General features: G+C 53.5%; 1 protein-coding gene across 1 annotated transcript in view; it reads left to right on the top strand.

Moving 5' to 3' along the window:
• The first annotated feature begins 831 nt into the window (after positions 1-831).
• LTBP2 (latent transforming growth factor beta binding protein 2) overlaps positions 832-21,992 on the top strand; it is a 103,861-nt gene continuing 82,700 nt past the window's right edge. Inside the window, 4 exon segments of the mRNA XM_042943796.1 lie at positions 832-930; positions 932-1,097; positions 1,100-1,646; positions 9,041-9,111. Of these exon segments, the coding sequence (XP_042799730.1) occupies positions 832-930; positions 932-1,097; positions 1,100-1,646; positions 9,041-9,111 (883 nt within the window).

Genomic DNA, 21,992 nt, shown 5'->3' with positions numbered 1-21,992 from the left:
GAAAGAGGGGCTGGGGGTCCAGAGAATGGGCTTCTGAGCTTGAAGCAGGAGGCCAGGATTTCATTCCCTTTTTGGATACACGCTGTTTCCTGCGTGACCTTATTCTAGATCCTCTATATCTATACCTTTGTTTAAAAGATGGTATCTCTTCCAGGATCCGCCATCGCCGCCTCAGGCCTAGTCTGGACCCTGACGCAACAGGAAAAGGATTAAGACCTAGGAGCGAAGGCGGCCGGCAGCGGCTGCAAGGTGGCGGAGGACGCAGCCAGCTCCACTAGAGGGCGCGCGCCCCAGGCAGGGCGCGCGCCCCAGGCGACCTTCCAGCGCTCACGCGTCCTGCCGCGCGGAGGGGGAGGCGAGCTCCGTGCGCTGCCCCGCGCTGCCCCGCCCCCGCCGCAGGCTAGCCGATCCCGCAGAGGGCGCCCCCACTGGCCGGGGCGGGAAGCGAAGGGGCCGGACGGCAGTCCCGCCGGGCCAGTCTCTTGTCACGCCGTTCTTAATACCTCTCCTGGCCTCCTTCAGACCTTCGAGGCCGCAGCCTGGGTCACCCAACCGGGAGTTTGTCCCCGAGCGCGGGGGCAGGACATAAATGCGGGACAGGTCAGCAGTTCGAGCTTGCCCAGCACGAGAGAAAGGTGACCAGGTGCCCCCGTCCCGGCAGGCGTCGTCTCCCCCGCCAGCCGTCGGGTCAGCTCTGCGCTGCCCCCAGCTCCTCACGGGTTAACCCCCCTCGCCGCCCGCTCGCGTCCCGGTGCCAAAGTGGGTGTTGCTGGAATTCCTCTCTCCCTCTCCCGTAATGAGGGGGCTGAGCTGTCCCTCCGAGGAGGGGGCATGATGTAGATAAAAGAGACGAAAAAACAGGGGGAAGTTTCCAAAAATAAAAGCGTCCGTCTCCCCTTCAGAAGGCCGCAGAGACCGGGAGAAGGCGCGAAAAGTGCAGCGGCGGTGCGCACCCGGCTGGAGACGAGCGGACGCCAGGCTCGGGGCGCCCAGCCCCGGAGCGCTCACGCCGCCCAGCCCTCGCCCGGGGAAGGCTGGCTCGGAGCCCCTAGACCAGGAGTAGCGGGCCGCCGGCAGGGGAGCGGAGCGCAGACGCCGCAAGCCCCCGGGGCTGTTCCCCGCGCTCACCGCTCTCCAGTCGCCCCCGGAGCCATGAGGCCCCCGACCACCCACCGCTGCACCGGGCGCGCCCTGCGGAACCCCTGCGGGAGCCTCCTGGCCCTCACCCTGGCTCTCTTCGTGGGCATGGGTCACGCTCAGAGGGACCCGGTGGGAAGATACGAGCCGGCTGGCAGGGAGGCGAACCGGCTGCGGCGCCCCGGGGGCAGTCACCCCGCCGCGGCTGCGGCCAAGGTGTACAGTCTGTTCCGAGAGCAGGACGCGCCCGTCCCGGGCTTGCCGCCCACGGAGCGGGCCCAACTCGGCTGGGGGAGCGCCCGGAGGCCCGCCAACGCGCTGGCCAGGAGGCCGCCCCGCGCGCAGCAGCCGCGCCGAGCCCAGCCACCTGCGCAGACCTGGAGAAGCAGTCCCCTGGGCCAGCAGCAGCCCGCAGTCCGCGCCCGGGCCGCCCCGGCTCTCCCGCGCCTCGGAACCCCGCAGCGGCCCGGGGCTGCGCCCCCAACCCCGCCGCGAGGGCGACTTACGGGGTGAGCACTGCAGAGGGGTCGGGGGAAGCGAGGGCGGGTCTCCGTGTGCTCATTAGTGGAGGGATGGGCGGGCGAGAGGAGAGAGGGCCCCGGGCTCGTGCCCTTGGTTTTTCTGGCCTCAGGACTGCAAGCAAACACCACCGGGGTCCCGAAGCTGAGGCTCGGAGATCCGCCCCACTTTCGAAGAGTTGAGGGCAGAGAGAAACACCATCCTCACCCTTTCGTGCCAGCTCGCCGAGACCTGACGTTAAATCCTTTCGCAAGGCGCGGGTGCATTCGCCTGCCCTCCGCTAACTGGTGCCCGCAGACTCCCGCAGCGCTGCCGGGAACCAAAAGGGAGCCCCGAAGGGGCAGCGGGGTGGGCGTTCCAGGCGCCTGAGACCCGAGAGCGGTCGAGCGGGCTCAGAGCGCAGGTAGGTAGAGGAGGTCGGGGCTCCAGAATGCCAAGGCAGATGCATCTCCGGGAACGGAGCTGGCAGCGACGCCTCAACTTGGCTATAAGTGTATATACAGTTGGGACGCAGGTCTGCCTGGGCCCTCGCGTGGCTGGACGTGGGAGGGGGCAGGGGCTCAAGGGCACTTTGGGTTCGAAGCCTGTTCCCGCTCGAGCTGGCGTACAGTAGGTACGTGGGAGAATGGGTCTGTGTGCTCGTCTGTGCAGCTACGTGTCAGCGCGACTCGTGCAATCTACAGGACTAAGTCTCTCCCCAACCTTGCGAGTTGCTTTTTTCCCCTCTCCCCGGGCATCCCTGCTGCCCGCTGGGGGCGCCCTCGCAGCGTCGGGAGCCTCCCAGGCAACCCTCATCCCAGCTGGGATCCTCATGGCTGAGGGGCACTGGCCTTGTCTGGGTATGACAGGTGTCTCTAGAATAGAGGACACGGGAGCCCTGGGCAGTGAGCGGCTGGTTGGGGGCAGGATGGGGGAGGCTGGGAAGGGCTCTGGCTTTATGGCCTGGGCCCAATATACCAGTTGGTTTCAGTCCCAGTGCACAGTAAGGACACTTGTACCCTCAGTTTTATCCTGGAGGACCGTGTGCCTCACGGCCTTCCACCCCGGGTTTTCCTTGGCTGCTGCACTCTTCCCACTTCAGCAGGATTGCCTCCCTTCGTTCAGATCTCTGCTCAGACAGGTCTCTGATTACTCCTGCCCCACCCTCTCTCCCTTCACTCTGCTTTACCTGTTTCTGTTTCCGCATTTATGGTTTGGTCTCCCAGCCCGCACTAATGTAAATTCTATGAAAACAGAGGCTTTGTTTTGTTCATTGCTATATTACCAGTGCCTAGAACAGTGCCTGCATATAAGTGATGCTCATTGAGTATCTGTTGAATGAGGGGATGAAGTCCCTGCTGCCCACGGAAGGCCCAGCTTCAAGCAGGCCGAGAGTACACCCATGCACTGCCAAGTTGCTCACACCCAGGATCAGCCAACAAGGGTTAATGGAGCACCCACGTGTTTCAGTTTTTTCCTTTCGGGATGTGTGCAAGTTGATACATGCTTCCTAAGAGCTAGTGTGCAGAGCAGGGGATAGGAGATGGCAGCCCAGTGACAAAGGCATTGTTCCTGCAGGGAAAGCAACTCAATTACTTAAAAGTTAGAGAGAGGGAGTTAGAGAGATGAACAGATATGTGCCAGTGAATGTGCTTTCTAGTAACGGAAAGTTCATGTTAAAGCATAAAGAAATGGGACAGCTATGGCTGAGGAGCTCGGAGGAGAAGGCAGCCCTGTGAGCTGCAGTCCCTGGGGGTCAATGGACAGTTTGTGGGGAAGCAGAGGGGAGGCGGCAGGAGTGGGGTCCAGAGGTGTAGCAGTGCCAGAGGACAAGGCCCTTTCACTATTGGCACTGGCCTGGGGACAAGCGGGCACCCTGGTGTAGGGAAGCCATAGGAGTGATGCTGGAGCCATAGGTTGGGCCAGATCATGGGGGAACTTATTCATTGGCATTTAGGTGGAAGTTGGGGGGGGGAAGGTAGAATAGTGCAGGGTGGGAGTGGAAGGGTGCACTATTAGAAGTTGTGAAATGAGGGGCGCCTGGGTGGCTCAGTTGGTTGAGCGGCCGACTTCGGCTCAGGTCACAATCTCGCGGTCCGTGAGTTCAAGCCCCGCGTCGGGCTCTGTGCTGACAGCTCAGAGCCTGGAGCCTGTTTTGGATTCTGTGTCTCTCTCTCTCTCTGACCCTCCCCCGTTCGTGCTCTGTCTCTCTCTGTCTCAAAAATAAACATTAAAAAAAAAATTAAAAAAAAAAAAAAAGAAGTGAAATGAGGTGAAGATGTGCAAAGCAGATTGTCACCACAATAGAGCCGGTATATGTGCACAGGCGTGTAAGGACATGGACAGGGTGCCACCCGTAGGCACCTATCATACACAGGCGCACACAAGGTATCACAAGTTGTGTATCTGGGGGTTCGGCTTCTCCCCCAGATAGTCTTCTGCAGCTCTGATAAAGGGTGGGTTCATCTGGCAGTCCACACAACCCCTCCAAATCAGCTGGGGAGGGCTGAGTGGCAGTCTTGTCCATCTGCTTCCTCTACGCAGGCCCATTCTGGCTAATGGCTTCTGGCCAGGCTGACCTCTCTGGCAATTGCCTAGTGGGTTGCTCAGGGCCAAGGACCAAGTGCCACCTTCTGGTGGAGCTTGGAACTGCGTTACTACTTCCCGGATTCTTTCTTCTTTCAACAAGTATTTGTCCTGGGTGGCGCAGTCGGTTAAGCGTCCGACTTCAGCCAGGTCACGATCTCGCGGTCGGTGAGTTCGAGCCCCGCGTCAGGCTCTGGGCTGATGGCTCGGAGCCTGGAGCCTGTTTCCGATTCTGTGTCTCCCTCTCTCTCTGTCCCTCCCCCGTTCAGGCTCTGTGTCTCTCTGTCCCAAAAATAAATAAAAAACGTTGAAAAAAAAATTTAAAAAAGAAAAGCCTCCTGTATGCAGGCGCTGTGCCTCCTGTATGCCAGGCGCTGTGCTGGATCATGGAGATAACAGCAGTGGCGGGCACAGCCCGTGTCCTCACGAAACTGTAGTGGGAATTTATTGCACACAAGGATGATTTAGTAAGCATGTGCGAAGCACAATGCTAGGTGTGTGAGATACATTGTAACCATAGCCGAAAGATCCTGCACTAATGAAATTTATGGTCTACATGGGACTTAAAAATTTTTTTTAATGTTTATTTTTGAGAGAGACAGACAGAGCACGAGCAGGGGAAGGGCAGAGAAAGAGGGAGACACAGAATCTGAAGCAGGCTCCAGGCTCTCAGCTGTCAGCACAGAGCCCTCAGACTCACTAATGAGATCATGACCTGAGCCCAAGTCTGTCGCTTAACCAACTGAGCCACCCAGGCACCCCTACAGGGGACTTTTAAAGCCATTGTCTCAAAATAGGCAGTATATCTTGAACTAGCCTCACAGCCAAACACTTTCATAATATTTTCCTTGATCTTTTCCCTCTTCTATTATTTTCCTTTGAATTTATATACTGTTAAAATAGCAGGATTTTGTATTTTATCAATTTTAAAGTATTTTATAATATGAAGTTTTGTACAAACATACAAAAAGGTATTGGAAATAATATGCCTAACAATCCAGATTGTTCAAACCTTAAGATTTTGGCACATCTTGCTTCTGATTTTTTTCAGTTGAAAATTCCTCTATAAATTTCTCTCTCTCGCTCTCTCTCTCTGCCCAGAGTTTTAACCACTACCCTGAGTTCATTCATGATTCCAATGTATGTTTTTACACAATTACTATGAATGCACGGCTCCGTAAAATACACAGTATTGTTTTGCATATCTTTAAACTTAGATAAGTGATACCATACTGTATTATCCTCCTACAATTTGGTTTCTCCCTTCCTCATTAGATTTTTAAGTTTAACCAGGTTAGTATATTCAGCTCACGTTTATTCAGTTTAACTGTGGTTTATTATGCCATTGTCTGAATATACCAGTTTATCCACCCTCCTGTTTTTGACCCTTTAGATGACTTACCTTTTTTTGCGATTGCAAATAGTGCTTGGCTCATTTTTCTACATAAATAAATTCATTTTTCGAGGACACTTTGTATCACTCTTGTTGAACCGAAAATAGTACCACTTGTCATAAAAGAAGGTAATTGCAGGAGAATTGAAATAATGAAATGTTCTCAAATTCTAGTCAGACACCGTTATCTTAGGAAGCTCGCCCCTGTGGTATGCTTCCTATTGAAAGGGGGGACTGGGAAATGTTAGGGGAAGGACCTGGCGTGGAGACCTAACCTCAGGCAGATTTTTTTTTTTTTTCACTCATCTAATCAGGCTAGAAAGATCACTGAAAAGGGAATCTCTTGCATTGTCGAATGCTATGATTGTGGAAACCTAAAACCCCTTTCCTACTCTGGGTGTGGCTCCCGTTATTTGGGAAACAGTGGATTAAGTGGAACAAAGAAGTATTAAATGTATACCAGGTGTCAGGCATTGTGTTAGACACAAAGAGGAATAAGAAAGACTTCTCCAGATAGTCAAGATGGAGACACATATTACCAATAACCCAAGACATCAGTTCTAAATCTTGAAAAAAATTTTTTTAATGTTTGTTTATTTTCGAGAGAGAGAGACAGAGACAGAGCATGAGCAAGGGAGGGGCAAAGAGAGAGGGAGACACAGAATCCAAAGCAGGCTCCAGACTCTGAGCTGTCAGCACAGAGCCCCATGCGGGTCTCGAACCCACAAAACGCAAGATCGTGACCTGAGCAGAAGTTGGACACTCAAACGACTGAGCCACCCAGGCCCTGAGACAATCCGTTCTAAATGAATGCAGTGGATGGGGAATGGGAAAGGCTGAGTGTATATCAGGGGAGGTTCACGCAAAGGAGGTAACATTCGATCTGGAAGTCTTGGAGTATGCAAAGGGTTTCAATCGGCAAAGAGAAGGAAGGCATTCTAGATAGAGAGCAGTTTAAGCAAAGGCATCAAAATGTGACCCTATGTGGTGCAATTCAGGGACAACACATTTTGCAGCCTTGGAGGATCATAGCTTTGGTTGTGGAAGGTCATGGAGACAAGGGAGGGGTGATGGGGGCAATTAGACTGCACAGGCAGGTGGGGGTCTGGCCAGCTTCATGAGAGGCCAATGGAGAGCCTTGTGAGGTTTTTAACAAAGTACCAACGTGACCACGTTGGTCCTAGGTGGAACAGCAGCTGTCCCAGGCTGTTAGCCGGATGTGTCCCCAAGGGCTGGACAATGATGCTGGATACTGAGTTGATGTTTGCTGAGAGATGTCACCTGGAAGGTTGGGCTCAAATGACCTTCCAGGGAGTCAGAATCCCTCGGTCATATATGCCCCAGCTAGTCAAACACTTGCTCCCTCCAGCTAGCCAGAGCCTGCTGAGTGGTCATTTCCCACCTCCCTGGGCCTCTACCCAAGATTCTGATACTGGCCTAGAAGGAACTCTCAGAGTCCTCCATTGAGTACCCAAATCCCTCTCGAGTGCCCTTCCAGCCCCATTCTGGCCCCCTCTGCCTGGCAGTCTTTGATTCTGACCAGGCTTCGCTGTATTCTACCACTAGCAGGCAGGGCAGAGCTGGCTGCTGCCTCCTATACTCAGCTGCAAAGCTGTCCTGAGGGCTTTGGGGGTGACAGCTGGCTCAGGGGGCCTCCTTGGGCTGGGCTCCATGCCATGACCTCCTAGCCAAGTGGGCCCCTCAGTCTGTGCTGTCTGAGCTCTAACAGACCTGAGTTCTTAGGAAACTCCCAGGGGATGCAGACTGTTTCCTTTCAAAGACCCCTAGGCCCCTGTGAGGACTGGTCACTTACGAGTGACTTACAAATGGGTGGGTAAAATATCCACCCCTTCCACCGGCGTGCACACTCAGAAAGCCTGGGTATGAGGACCAGCCCCTTCCTCAGAACCCAGTGACTTGGGCCCTGATGGGGAGGAGGTTCTCATAGAGCCAGGAAGCTGCTGAAGGCAGTGGTCCAGAGAGGCTACAAGGTGGCCAGAATGGCACAGCTTTTGGCTGGGAGGATATTCTGGGAGCTCCCTGGGAGGCAGCTCCCCACAACTTTGGGCCAAAGGGCTAGAAACGGGCTTCAACTTTTCCAAGCTGCAGGAATTTATTTTGAATGTTTTGTAAGACTGCAAAAACCACACAAGCTTAGGGGTCCGTTGAAATGTCAAATAAATTCATAAGCGAGACCAGATGCTTACTCCCCTGGCCACAGAGGTCACAGGAACAGGCCCCTTCCCTGTCCTTCGCCCTGATTCTCCAGCTCGTGCTCTGCTGCCCCACTCATCCTGTTTCAGTGAGTGCTCAGTAGACCATTTCTGATGCCAGTAATGGGGCCCATGAAGCCAGGGCCAAGGCCCTCAGAAGCCTTCTCCAGGAAGAGTCCTTCTAGAGAAGTCACCCAGGTCTGGGCATTTGAGTCTTCAGACGAAGAGTGGGGGCTAGTGAAACCTGCTGGGGCTACAGGGGTCTGATCACACACCTGAAAGCAGAGTGCGAGTGAGCTGGGCAAGTGCCCCAGCGATCAGTATAGACCAGCGTCTCCTGCGGATGCCCTCAGTGCGAGAACCAAGGAGTAGCTGGGGAAGGACTATCCCCCATGGAGTAAGTTCTATCAGCCTGCCCAAAGAAAAAGTGTGCTCGCTATGCAGAGGCAGCTTAACCCAAGTACACAGTTTCATCTTCTTACCAGCTCACCACCTCAAGTCCCTCCTCAAGAGAAATTCTATAACCCCAGGTCCCTCTGTCCCCACTGCACACCCACTGGCCTGCCAGGGGCAGGCTTCTCCCCGTGTGCATGTGTGGGCAGGTGACGCATATGTAGGTCCTTAAGACTGTTTTACATGTGTTTTCCAGCTTTCCCTACATGGTCAGCATTTGTTGGGCAAAGGACCATGGTGTTTCGTTTTGGTGAGAGGCAGTGTGGGGTCGGAGCATGACTTAGAGACGGGCCAACTCAAGTTTGCATTTGGCTTTGGCACTTACTCATTGTTTAGCCTCAGCAAGTGACTTAAACTTTCTTGAACTTGCTTTTTTCATCATCTGCATGATCACTCATTATCGTCCCAGGAGAGTGACTTCTTTGTGTTAGGTACTGTATCTCTCTCTCTCTCTCTCTCTCTCCTTTAATCATGACAACAACCCAGTTAGGCAGGTATTATTATGTCCATCATCCTGATGGCGGGAGTGGAGTTTCTCAAGATCACTCAGAGAATGGCAGTCAGGAATCAGTGTTAGATCTGCAGGATGTCAAAGTGCTTACCGCTGGGCCATGTGGACTCCCCAGAGAAGGGCGACAGTGTGGCCAGCCTGGCAGTGTTCCCCCAGGCCCTGCCAGTAGAGGGCGGGACCACCAAAGCAGCTCTGTGAATAGTACCACTCTGAGCACCCTGTGCTGACCCCGTTTTGCTGATCCGGCAGGAGGAACGTCTGCGGGGGACAGTGCTGCCCGGGATGGACGACGGCGAACAGCACCAACCACTGTATCAAACGTGAGTGCCTCCGCCGCATTCACCCTTCTCCCCCCTCTCTCCCTTGAGGTTGGCCAGGCCAGGGGCCTATGGTGGAAGGGAGGAGATTTTAAAAAGGCCTCCAGCTGGAACAACTTCTCGGAGAAAATCCCCCGATTATGTTTTTTAAAGCTTCCTGCATTCCCTTCCTGCTGCCCCACTGTGTTGGTGCCCCACTTGCCCCATCCACGGGGTCCCTTAGGTGCCCACATGCCCCTGTAGTCTGCAAAACATGCCTGACCCCAGAGTCTCCGTGTCCCACATTTCTAGGGGCACCATTCACATTGTGTGCCATGGGAATCCACCCTGCCATGGCCCCTGGCCCTGCTGGTCCTGGCCTCTGTCAGGCATCTGCCAGGAATAGGCTGTCAGATGAGGCTCTGATCCCACGTCTGGAGAGCCTTTTGAGACTGCTCTGAAGCTGGCAGGTTGGCCCTGATGAGAGAAAAGAGAGAAGAGTCATCTTAGTTACATGGAAACCAGGGAGCCAAGCAGAAAGAGCCAGGGGTCCATGCCTAAGCCTCTCGGAGAGGCTTCATGGTGTAGAGGCGGTGACAACGACAAGAGCCAATCCCTACACAGGACTCGCTTTGTGCAAGCTACACTTTATATGGCCAGGGGGGCAGGGAGTACTACTCTCCATTTGGCAAATAAGGAAACTGAGGCACAAGCAGGTCACAAGCAGGTTCCGGGTCACTTGGCCTGGAAATGGCGGGGTTTGAGCTCAAGTGACCTGACTCCGGGGGGTCCCTCTTCTTAATCACTAGACCCTGCTGCCAGATGTCTTATCTTACCTTATCTTTGTGGGCCTCACTTTCTACACTTGTGAACTGGGATCACTACTGCTATTCCTACTAGCTGAGAGCTGAGCATTCACTGTGGGCCTAACACTGTGCTAAGCCCTTCACGTACATTATCAAGACTCTCAATAATCCTGTAAAGTGGGTATTTACTGACCATTCCCACTTACGGGCAAGGAGGCTGAGTCTTGGGTTGATTAGGAAACATGGCCAAGGTTACACGACTCCAAGCACTAGATCTGGGGCTGGATCCAGGCATTTTGACTTTAGAACCCCATACTCTTCTCTGTGGGGGGGTTGTTCCCTCCCGACACCAGCTGAGGCTGGGCCTTCTGGAATTTGGAATCCTCACAGGTGAAAACATATGGGGGCTCCAGAGAGCCCCTTGGATCTTTCTCCTTCGCACCCCAGGGCTCCTCGTGAGCACTCATCAGCTCCCCAGGCCTGGTTGGCCCAGGGGCCTCACTTGTCTCTTCCTGCCACTACCTTCTCCCAGGCCCTAAGCCTGGATACAGAGATTCATTCTCAGCAGAACCCCTTCCTTCCCAATGACAAGCCCCAGGCCCTCTTCAGCGCGAGGGTTTCACAGCTAATGGTCTGGGTATTTGACCGAACCTGTGGCGTTCCCAGCCCTGATGGATGCCCTCATCTCTCCCGAGATGGGGATGACAGGGGACAAAATGGGCATGCATCTGTTTCTGTGGGGATGGACCTACTGGCTCCCCAAGCTCCTGGTTCTGCCTCAAACTCCATGGCCCTGACCCTCTCCTAGCCTGACAGCAAAGCTCAGGCAGAAGCTTGGGTCTCTCTAAGGGTCTCCAGATAGACCAAAACCCCAAGCTCAAAAACAAACAGCAAAGCAGAACTTTCACCTGAAAATTCTTTCCTTTTCAGGGAGCCTGGATTAGTGGGGCTCTCAGAGGACAGGCCCTCTGTGGCTGGTGGCAGAGTTGGGGGAAAGACACTTTTCCTTCAGAACTATAAGATGAAGTCATTATGCCTCGGGTGGCTTGCGTAAGGTCACAGGCTCACTGGGGGAGGATCTGAGCCTCAACATCAGCCACACCACTGGGCAGAGGAGACAAGGGATGTGGGTAGCCAGGTGCCTTTATGCTCAGCAGAAGATTTGGAGTTAGAAGCTAGGGCCTGGGCATTTGTATATTTTTAAAACAACCCTAGGGCAATTCTCACCAGGGCTGAAGACCACTGAACAGAGTTTAGTCAGTCAGAGGAAGATTTGCCTTGGGGGCCCTAACTCAAATCTGGGATGTTCCCATGACTCCTCTGGGATCTTACTGAAGTACAGATTCTGACTCAGCAGGTGTGGGGAAGGGGCTGGAGAGTCTGAGTTTCTAGCAAGCTCCCAGGTGCTGCTGGTGGTTCAGGGACTACACTTTGAATATCAGGGCCTTGGGGCCCTCTGGAGGACTGGGGAGGGATTCGGGATTGGGGACGGGGAGGAGGGTTGATATGTTCTAGGGAGCTCGGCAGAGAGTGTTGTTGAGAGTTGAGTCGAAGCTGGAGCGGGGTGGCTTTCAGAGGGGGTGGGCTTCTCATCTGCTACCTGAGGGGTCTGGGCATGGGCCTCGCTCAGGGCCTCCAGCCCTGGAGGTTCTCAGTTTCCTAGCTTGTTCATGATTTTCCAGCGTCAGTCTCCGCCCAGCTGGAGTATTGACTCTGGAAACTCAAAAGTTGGGGGAGTCTGCAGATTGTCAGACCCAACACGCATGCGTGCAGTTGTCCCCAGCCGGGGGATGCGCCGGCATGCTGACATATCCCCAGTCCACCCTGGGAGTCCTCAGCCCCCGTATTTCTCTCCGGGTCCCCTCGCCCTGCTGTTCCCCTGGTCATCCCCCCTCGACCCTGGCACGCAGCTGGCAGCTCTCCTGGAGGAATCGCCAGGGGGCCTTTCCCAACTGGAGGTTGGCTTGCCCACCGAAGGTCTGTGTGCTGGTTAGCTGGGCCTTGTACTGTTTGCTTGTTGCTGTTTTGCTGCTAAAGGGCCTAACGAGAACCACGTGGGCGGTGGGGTGTTGGCTCTGTAGAATGTGGGGCTCTTGGCACCACACCCTGTCAGCTGGCTCTCTCCTGCCTCCCCCTGTTGGTTAGTATCTTCCTCTCCCTTCCCCACAGCTGCCCTCCTGGCTGGAGCCAAGGTACCAATGCTGGAGAATGCTCGGGACTCTTCCCTAGCACTTTCACACATGTGGGGTGCCTCCTTGGCCAGCGGGAGAGGGAGGAGGACGAGGAGGACTTCCCTCACTTCCAAGAATGAAGTCTAGTCCCAGGACCCTATGGAGACTCAGTCTGTCCCCCGGTCTCTCCCAGATATCTGTGGGTCCAACCCACTGCCCATGCACAGGGAGGGATGGCCCTTGCCCGCTGGGCCACACCCTGGTCCCCTCTCACCTCCTCTCACAGAATCCTCGGTGGCTGTGACATACCAGTCCAGCCGCCCGGCCCCTTCCTTCCTCCCTGTCCAGTGTCTGGACCTCAGGGAGCCACTGCGTCTGTAGGCAGCCATTGTTCGAATCCCAGCTCCTCACTCCACCTTGGCAGGGTCGAGAGTTGGGCTCTAATCTCTTCTTCTGCTCTTGGTCTCTGCCTTCCCGTTTGTGGCTTTGCCAGCTCTGCCCCAGGATTTATGTGTTTATGTATTTGTGGAGGCAGCTGACGGGGGCCTGCCTGAAGTCCTTCCTGAGGGGAAGCACCGTAGAGTGTGGGCTGACTGGATCCTGTTTATAGTTGGGGCATTTGGAAGACTGTCCAGCCTTTCCAAAACTGGCTCACCCCCATCACCACCCCAACACACACACAAGCTTTGGGGGCTTCTGAAGGCTCATGTGGGGAAAGAAGCTTTGAAGAATTCTTTGATTTCTCATTATTTTCTCAGCCTAGATGCACAGAGGCTGGGACTCTTCTGGGGAGGGCAGAAGGAGTCCCTGTAGCTGTTGAGGGGGCTAGGTGGGTTACCCCACCGTCACCACCACCAAGCAGTAAGGTTCAATGTTGAGAGCGTGTGCTTTGGATTCTGGTGCCAAATCCAAGGAGTCGTGGATTTGAATCCCGGCCCTGCGTCTTCAGGCAAGTGACTGGCCCTCTTCTACCATAAAGCCTCATCCGTAAAATGGGTGCAACCATCTCTACAGTGCTGTTTTTGAGGATTAACAATAATAACAGTCTGTAGCTATTACCGTATTTCAGGTACTGTTCGTATGTTGTTCGTTTTTAATCCTCACAATCCTATAAGTTCGACTTGATCTTTCTGTCCCTTTACAAATGAGGCTAACTGTCCCCCTAAGCCATGCACCTAGGAATCGGCAGGGCCTGGCTGTGAATCCAGGTAGCCTGGCTCTGGAGGGACAGGACTCTTGGTCCTGATAAATGACAAGTCTGTGCAGGGAGCCTGGCACTTGGTAAGTTTGGCTGTCATCTTAATCCACATCCAGGAGATTGTGCTGACTACCTGGGTTTAAATGCAAGCTCTGCCACTTAGCTATGTGACCGTGGGTGAGATGCGTAAGCTCTCTGTGCCTCAGTTTCCTCACCTGTAAAATGCAACTAATAGTAGTCCCTGCCTCACAGAGTTGTAAGAGACAAATGAGATAACTCAGGGTGAACGTTTAGCTCAAGGCCTGGCATGTTCCCTGTGCTCCGTGCGTGTTTGGCCTTGACGTTGAGAGAAGGGATTGTGTCTCGAGGCCCTCGGCGTGCAGCACAGTGGCAGGTGCTCATTGGACATGGTATAAAAAGGCTCAGTCAGCATGTACTGAATGATACAGGGCCCATCCCAGGATTGTGCTGACTGCTCTCAGCCTCAAGTTTTTCCACGTGCCAAACAGGGATAAGAACGGCACCCGTAGTAGTTATAAGAATGAAGAGGAGTGGCACGTGTAAAGAAGTTAGCCCAGGGCCTCATAATGGTACGTGCCGAACAAACATTAGGGAAAAGAGTCACAGCACGGGTGGGATCTTCACTGACTGGTTAGGAGCTTCCAGGAGCCAGCTTTGAGCCTCTGTGTGGCTTGTCTCTGGAAGAACCATCCTCTGAGACTCAGTGGTTGGCGGGGAGTGGAGGAGAGCAAGGTGAGAAGTGGCCAAGGGGAATAATCGCACAACTTCAGTGGATTAACATGAAGGTGCAATCCTAGCAAGAGACCGTCGTCTCTCCCCCCGAGCATATACGGGTACCTTAGGATTTCCTGGTGGGCAGGTATGTGCCCCCAAGGCTCTTTGCTCAAAGAAGTATTTAGGAGATGTTCTTACCCAGGGATCATGAAGCCAGGTGTTGTGTCCTGTTGATATCAGTGAAGTGTCTACCTGGTCCACGTGTGGTAAAGGACTGAGTAGGTGAAGGATCACATAGGTGGCCTGGTAGCTTCCTTCTGCCATCCCCAGCTGCCTCTTCTCACCTCCTTGGCTGGAGTCTCCTTTTCTTTTTCTTTTTTTTATTAAAAAATTTTTTTAATGTTTATTTATTTTAGAGAGAGAGACAGAGGGCGAGTGGGGGCAGGATGGAGAGAGAGGGAGACACAGAACCGGAAGCAGGCTCCAGGCTCTGGGCTGTCAGCACAGAGCCTGACACAGGTCTCGAACCCACAAGCTGTAAGATCATGACCTAGGTGGAAGTTGGACGCCCAACTGACTGAGCCAGCCAGACGCCCATCTTAATGCTGGGATTCCCCAAGACTTTCCACAGATCTTCGAAATCTCCCCCGCAAAGAGGGAGGCCATGGGAGCCAACCCAAGCATTAGTCGTCCCCCATTATTGAGCCCTAGTAGGCACTCTTAACTGTCAACAAACACACAACAATAATAGCAGCCATGTTCCATTATAGCCAGGGACCACACTAAACATTTCACCCCCTTGACCCTGTGAGTGGTCATCGTGTGTTCTCTGCTGTGCTCCCTCTTCTGTCCCTGGCTGTGGCTTGTCCTCTACCCAGTGACTAAACATTGGGTTCCCCAGGACTGAGTCCTGGGTCCACTTCCTTCTCGCTGTACCGCTCCTAGAATGATCTCACGTATCCCCATGGATGGAAGCATTATCTCTGGGCTGACGACACCCAGATTTATATAGACGGCTTCAGCCAGACCTCTTTTCTGACCTCCAGACTCCTTCGTCGTGATGCCTACTCAACATCTGTTCTTGATATTCTCCAGACATCCCCACCCTCAACTGGTCCAAAAGGAGCTCGTCGTTTCACTCCCTCTGCCAGCTCTCCTGCCCAGGTGTTACCCACCCTGTTTAAAGCCACCCACATCTACCTGAATGCTCGAGTCAGATATCTGGGGGCCATCCGGGACACCCCTCACTGAGCCCTCTTTGTTTCACTTCCTAAATCCCTCGGGGACCTGTCTGCTTCTCCCTGCTGCCCCTGCTGCCTCTCCAGTCTAAGGAGCCAGTATGGGCTCCCGGGTGACTGCTGCAGCCTGCTGGCTGCTCTCCCCACCCTCTGGGTCTTTCTCCATAAACCATATCATAACACATATCTGTTCACTCCTTCCTGCCGCGGTGTACCCAGCCTCGTCTCCCAGAACTCCCCCGGCTCACCGAATCCAGCCTGGGTTCCTGGAAGACACATCCTCCAGGCTGTTGCACATGCTGCTCTGTTTGCTTTTCCTTCTCTCTCTATGCAGCCAGCTCCTTGTCATCTTTCCCATCTCTGTTTCAAGTGCCTCTCCTCAGAGGAGCTCCCCTAACCCTTCCGTCAGGGCTTGCCCACACCAGCCTTGTTATTCTGGATCCTAGCCCCCTTGACTTTTTCCCCTCCATGACTCATACCTTGGTTTGGGTTTTCCTATTTATGTGTTTATTTGTTTTGCGACTCTCTAAGTTGGAAGCTCCATGAAGGAAAGGACAATGTCTGTCCTGCTTACCATCCTAGGTAAATAGTAAATGTTGGATGCGTGACCATTTTCTAGATGACACTGAGGCTCACAGAGGTGAGCTAAAGTCCCACAGAATCTGAACACAGGTCTCAGACTGCAGGGTTGTTCTCCCCTCTGTGCTTCTGCCGTGACCTTGGCTGAATTGTAAGCAGGAGTGGTGTATTCCCCACCTCCTGATCCTCCTGGGTCCTGGGCAGGGATCTGGTGCTCTTGGAGAACAGCGTGGTGGGCTTCATGTCAACCACAGAACTCTCTTCCATGCCCTGAAGCTACTCCCCTGGAAAAGGCTGGTTCCTGGGCCCATCCCTGTTGGAGGCTGTCCTGGGGCCCCATCCCATCCTTCTCTCCTCTCCAGAGGCCCCTCTGGCACTGACACCTCCAAACCCTGCCTGTTCTCAGACAAGGCCCCGGGGCTGCAGGGATAGTGGGGTAACTCTTCTGCTTTGGCGCAGGAGCTGGAGACAAACCCAGGCCTGAGCCCTGGGCCGTGAGCCCTGCCCAGTGGTCTCCCTCCTCATGCCTGCTGGAGCCGGTGGGAATTGGGCCTGCTCTCTGCCCTTGGCCTCCTGCCCCTGACTGGCCCAGCGTTGTGGCATTTGTTAATGCAATTAGCAGGGCGGTCCATGCCGAGGGGCTGGGGGCCAAGGTCTGACTCACACCTCCCCTTCCTCCCCTCTGGCCGCCAAACGGTAGAGGCCCGCTTGGCCTGCCAGACGGCGTCTGCAGAGAGCACACGAGGGGCCAAGAACGGCATCTTTCTCTCATTAGAGGCTTTTATGTGAACACAACTGCTATTTTGGAGCCGGGTGCTTGGCTGGCCCCTGAGCCCCAGTGCTGTTTCCAGCCGTCCCGAGAACAGCTGCGGCGGGAGCCGGGCAAGTCCTTGAGGACCTGACTTTTCCCACAGCCTGGGGTCTCAGGGCCCAGATTGGGGCCTGGAGACACAGCCGCCGGGCAGAGCTCGGGTGTGGACAGGGCCTAGGTGGACTCTGAAGTCGTCTGGGGACCCGACGGGCATTTCCTTGCCTCAGAGATCTCTAACAATCAAAGTCCCTTTCTGTGGAAAGCAAAGGTCAAGGCTATGCAGAAACTGCTCAAGCCGTAGTGGACACCCCACCCCCTGTAAGAGAATTCCAGGGCCAACCAAAACCTCTGGGTGAGGGCCTAAGTTGGGGCGCCCAGGGCAGGGCTGAGATAAACACTGAGGGTGGGGAGGAGACTGTCCTGTCTGCAAAGGCCTCTGGATGTAGAAGGCGACAGGGCCCTGTCCTGAGGGAGGGATGGGTAATTTAGTGGGTAGGTTCTTTGTGTCCCACTGACACGGATTTTAGGGAAAATGGAGGTTTAATCTGGGGAGCGACTGAGCTTCAGGTGAGGGGGTGCTGGGCCCAGAGTCTGACCTGCAGCCAAGGCTCATCTCCCAGACAAGAGGCACCAGAACTGTGGCTTCTGTGACTGAGGAACCGAATTTTACATTTTATTTGATTTTAATCAATTTCATGTTAAATAACCTCATACAGCTTGTGGCTGCAGCATTAGACTGTTGCGTCGCACAGCTGTAGAGAGTGCAGTGCCCCTCCACACCCACGATCTCTCTTGAGACTCACATGACTCTTTGAGGCAGGAATTATCAGCCCCCCTTTATAGAAGAGATCACTGAGGCACCAGTTGAGGCATCTCGCTGAGATGAGACGAGTCCAAGGTCACACAGCAGGGATGTGGTTGAGCCGGGGTCAAACCAAACCCTTCTGACTCCCAGCCTCATGTTCTTTCTGCTACCAAGTAGCTGATCAGAGGCTCAGAGCAGGAGTAAGGCCACACGGCGAGAGCTATTTCCAGAATCCCCCCGGGCCTGCCCATTCTGAATTTGGTCTCCTCCCAGAGGCAGGGGTTTGTGTGGAAAATCTGAGCAAACCTCAGCTCGACTGTTCTGGAGTGGAGTGAAGGGAGAAGGGGCACAGCCAGAAGATGGGGGTTGGAGGGAACGATGCCTTCTATTTCTTACTTTCAAAGCAATTTCAGGGGTTTTCTTTTTATTCCCCTCTCTTTCGGCATCCTGCTAACTGCACAGAGCTGAACTCCCAAAGTTGAAACTTTCCACATGTCCAATCCTCAGTGAGGAAGAGAGTGCCAGGAGAGTGTGGAAAAGCAAGGGTTCAGGAGAAGCCCAAATTATGAATGGCTAAGGACTGGCATTGGGGAGTGAGCACCGGGGAGGCTGAAACAGCCTTGCTTGCTGGTTGTCTGAGGAAGCTGGCTTCTGGGTGGGGGGCGGGGGGGTGCTGGCTGTGCCCTTCGTGGCATCATGATTGACAACCTTTTTACCAATGATCAGTGAATACTCACGAAAGCCATGCACCCCATCCTGGTTAATTTCTCAAGTATAAAGCATGATCTCTGCTCCTGTGGAAAAGTGGGAGAGAGGAGGCTCCAAGAACAAAACATAAAGACTTCCCGGCTGCCACGGCTGGGAGTTTTCTCTCCTAAAATTCTCGCAAAACTGCATGGAGCTGCCTGCCCCGGGGCCCTTGGCATTTCCTTTTCTGCTTTATGCAGCAGGCCCTGCCATCGGCCGTTCTGACAGGGATGATTTCCTTTCTGATCCTTCAGCTTTGAAACCTGTGTTCATTTGACAGGAACGTTTTGCTTCAGTCTCCTTTCAACAAAAGGACACATGACCACTCTTGACGAAGGGTCCCAAACTTCTGGATTTCATGCACCAGTAAAATATCCGAAAACCTCATAGGTACCGAAGTACAGTAGCCAACTTTTCATTTTGCCACGTGAGGATGTTAGAAATACAAACTACCAGGGCACCTGGGTGGCTCAGTCGGTTAAGCGTCCGACTTCGGCTCAGGTCATGATCTCGCGGTCCGTGAGTTCGAGCCCCGCATCAGGCTCTGTGCTGACAGCTCAGAGCCTGGAGCCTGTTTCAGATTCTGTGTCTCCCTCTCTCTCTGACCCTCCCCCGTTCATGCTCTGTCTCTCTCTGTCTCAAAAATAAATAAACGTTAAAAAAAAAAAATTTAATAAAAAAAAAAAAAAAGAAATACAAACTACCATTTGCCATCACTTTTAATTTAAAAAGAACATCAAGGGGTACCTCTGGGGTGGCTCAGTTGGTTGAGCGTCCGACTTCAGCTCAGGTCACGATTGCCTGGTTGGTGAGTTCGAGCCCCACATCGGGCTCTCTGCTGTCAGCCTGTCAGTGCAGAACCCGCTTCAAATCTTCTGTGCCCCTCTCTCTGCCCCTTCCTCTGCTTGCGCTCTCTCAAAAATAAACAAACATTTAAAAAATAAATAAATTAAAGGGGCTCCTGGGTGGCTCAGTCGGTTAAGCGTCTGACTTCGGCTCAGGTCATGATTTCACAGTTCATGGGTTCGAGCCCCACGTCGGGTTCTGTGCTGACAGCTCAGAGCCTGGGGCCTGCTTCAGATTCTGTGTCTCCCCCTCTCTCTGTCCCTCCCCCGCTTGCACTCTGAGAAATAAAATGAAAACATTAATAAAAAAATTTTTAAATAAATATATAAATAATAAATAAATAAAGAGAGTACCAAAAAAAAAAAGTAGGAAAGACATTATCTCAAAATAAAAGACACTTTTTAAATGGGAAAACAGCATTGCAAAAAAACTCGGGGCAACTTTTTTATTTTCTTTATTTTATGGCAGACCAGTAAAAACGGTCATAAGAATGTGCCCTTGACAGATGGGCACTAGGAACCACCACTTTGAACCATTTGGGGGTGACTTTGGGGGTAGTGGAGAGAGAAGAGAGGAGTTTCAGCTCCAGTCCCATAAGGCAATGCCCCGCTCAGAACAGAAGCGTGACCCCTTTAATGAGGAGGTCAGGTAGTTCCCTGCATCTTGCTGAAACATGTAAAACAACTCAAGAGAGGGTGCAGATCGTGTCAGTGAGAGCTGGCTCAAAACCTCCAAAACCCTGACACCTGACAAATCTGGGCCTCTGTGCAGTTTCGTAAATGGTTGATCCAGAGAGGTTATCTTCCCCAAAAGGTTTTTTTTCTGCCAACCAACCTGGCTGGCTTGGAAGCCTTTTAGAGCTTTTATTTACCATGGCATTCCATCCATCCATCCATAAGTGCTGTTTTTATGGTTTCCCTCAACCACCCATTTTCAATAAGCTGTTCATTGTACCAGCCGAGGTTGGCCAACCCGGGTCCTCAGTGAGGACCTAACGCCCTGCCTGGCAAGGGGCTTCTGTGGTTGTGAGAACCCACCCTTGGGCAGAGCTTCCTCCACGCGGGAACCAGCTTTGTTGTCTTTGTGCCCCCCCCGCCCCCCGGCAGCCAGTCTGGCCAAGGGAGGGTGCCCACCAATTGTTGATGGAATAGAGTAGCAAATAAGGCAGAACCAGAAGTGAGTGAATCAAAATAAAAGTGAGACAGGGAGGCCTGCAGGATTTCAGGTCTGGGGTTTCTAGAGTGTGAAAGATCTTATTATTAAAGTCAAGGATGGGCCATCCTGGGGCCCAAGAGGAGAAGGACAGAAGCCAGACTGGTTTTGAAAAGCTGTCTTAAGGCAAGGACTGCCCACTCAGAGGTGGAAGGGAGACTGGGATTGGGACAGGCTGTGTGACACTCCTCTCACCCAGGCCAGGCTTTGGTCACAGCCGGCAGGGAGATGGTCCGAGAGACTAGGCGCCCTGCGGTGTTCATGGGAAAACACTCAGGCCTTCCCTTTTTACTTCCTCTCAAAACTAAAGCAGGGCCAAGACCTGCCCTGGACAAACCTGCTTCCGCAGTGTTCACTGACCTTGGTTTGGCTGCCTGGCTGATCTCTGGGGTGGTGGTGACGGGGCCTGGTGGGTGGTCGGTGGGGGCCAAGTCCCCAGAGTGGCAGCCAGGAGATAGGCCCAAATCTTGCCACTGTGGCAGTGTGTGTTTGGGGAAGCGCTCAGGGTCAATCTTCTGACGTGGTCTGTTTATCTGGAGGCCAGGGGCCTTCCAGGAAGTGATGCTGAGGCAGTCAGGAAATGCTCTGGCAACAGGATTCAGCTCATGGTTCGAATCCTGAAGTAAGACCTGTATTTCCCCGCTCTCTCCTGAGTAGGCAGATTGCCCTTGACCGACATGATGCCCGATCAACACATCCTTTGTGTCTCTGATCAGCACCACCTCCTCCAGGAAGCCTTCCGTGACTTTCCCTTCTCCTTGCCTCAGCCTGGGTTTGAGGATCTGGCTGACATTTATCACATGACCTGTCTCCTGGCTTCCATATGAGACAATACACTTCATGCATGAGAGATTGGTTCTTTCTGCCATAGGCCTCACACCTAGTGAGTCCTCTATGAATGTTCACTGGATGAATGCATGAACTGGTAAACATGGTCCATCATCATCTAAGATTTACTGTGTGGGCTCTGGAGAGGGACAGGGTCCTGAAGTCTCCACCACCTGCAAAGGTGCATTCGGTGGCTGACTTGAAGCCACCAGATCCCTTCATTTCATCAGCAGCTCCAGGTAGAGGTTCAGAAATGGTAGGGAGGAAGCAGTGGGGAGGAAAGAGCCTGGGTTTTGCAGTCAAACAGACCTGGATTGGAATCCTAGATCTACCACTGACTAGCTGGGTGACCTCGGGCAAGTTTTTACCCTCTCTGAGCTTGAGGCCTTATCTGTGAAATGAGAATCATAATCACCCTTGCTGCAAAGGATTGTTGTTAGGGTTAAATGAGATAGTATATGCAAAGTACTGTGCCTGGCATAGTGTAAACACCCAATAGATAGTAGCTGCCTTAATAAAAAATAATCTGTCATTGGTGTGCGTATACTAGGGCTAAGGATGCAAAGAGGTGTAAGGGACAGCCACAGGAGCTGATCACAGGAATCCATGGGGAATTGGGCCACGTACGTGAACACCCATCATGCTGACGGCAGCATGCCCACTGAGCGGTGTGCACGGTGAGTGCCAGTCCCAGCTGCTCACAGGAGGGTGCACTAGCTCGAGGCGGTCATCAGGGATGGGGAAGATGCCTTAAGGGAACGGTAGGACTTAGGTTAAGTGGAGAGGAATTGGAAAGAGTTCCAGGGAGGGACCACAGTACACACAGAGGCAGAAAGAAGAGAGAGCCACACCCACAGGCCGGTCTGGCCACCGAGGATTAATTTAGAGGGATTGATTGTTAGAGGGGGATCAGACGGGGGAAGGTGTTC

Source organism: Panthera leo, chromosome B3, assembly GCF_018350215.1.
Source record: "Panthera leo isolate Ple1 chromosome B3, P.leo_Ple1_pat1.1, whole genome shotgun sequence".
Taxonomy (NCBI): Eukaryota; Metazoa; Chordata; class Mammalia; order Carnivora; family Felidae; genus Panthera; species Panthera leo.
The sequence above is the reverse complement of the archived record's forward strand: the minus strand, read 5'-3'. Positions and strand labels throughout refer to the sequence as shown.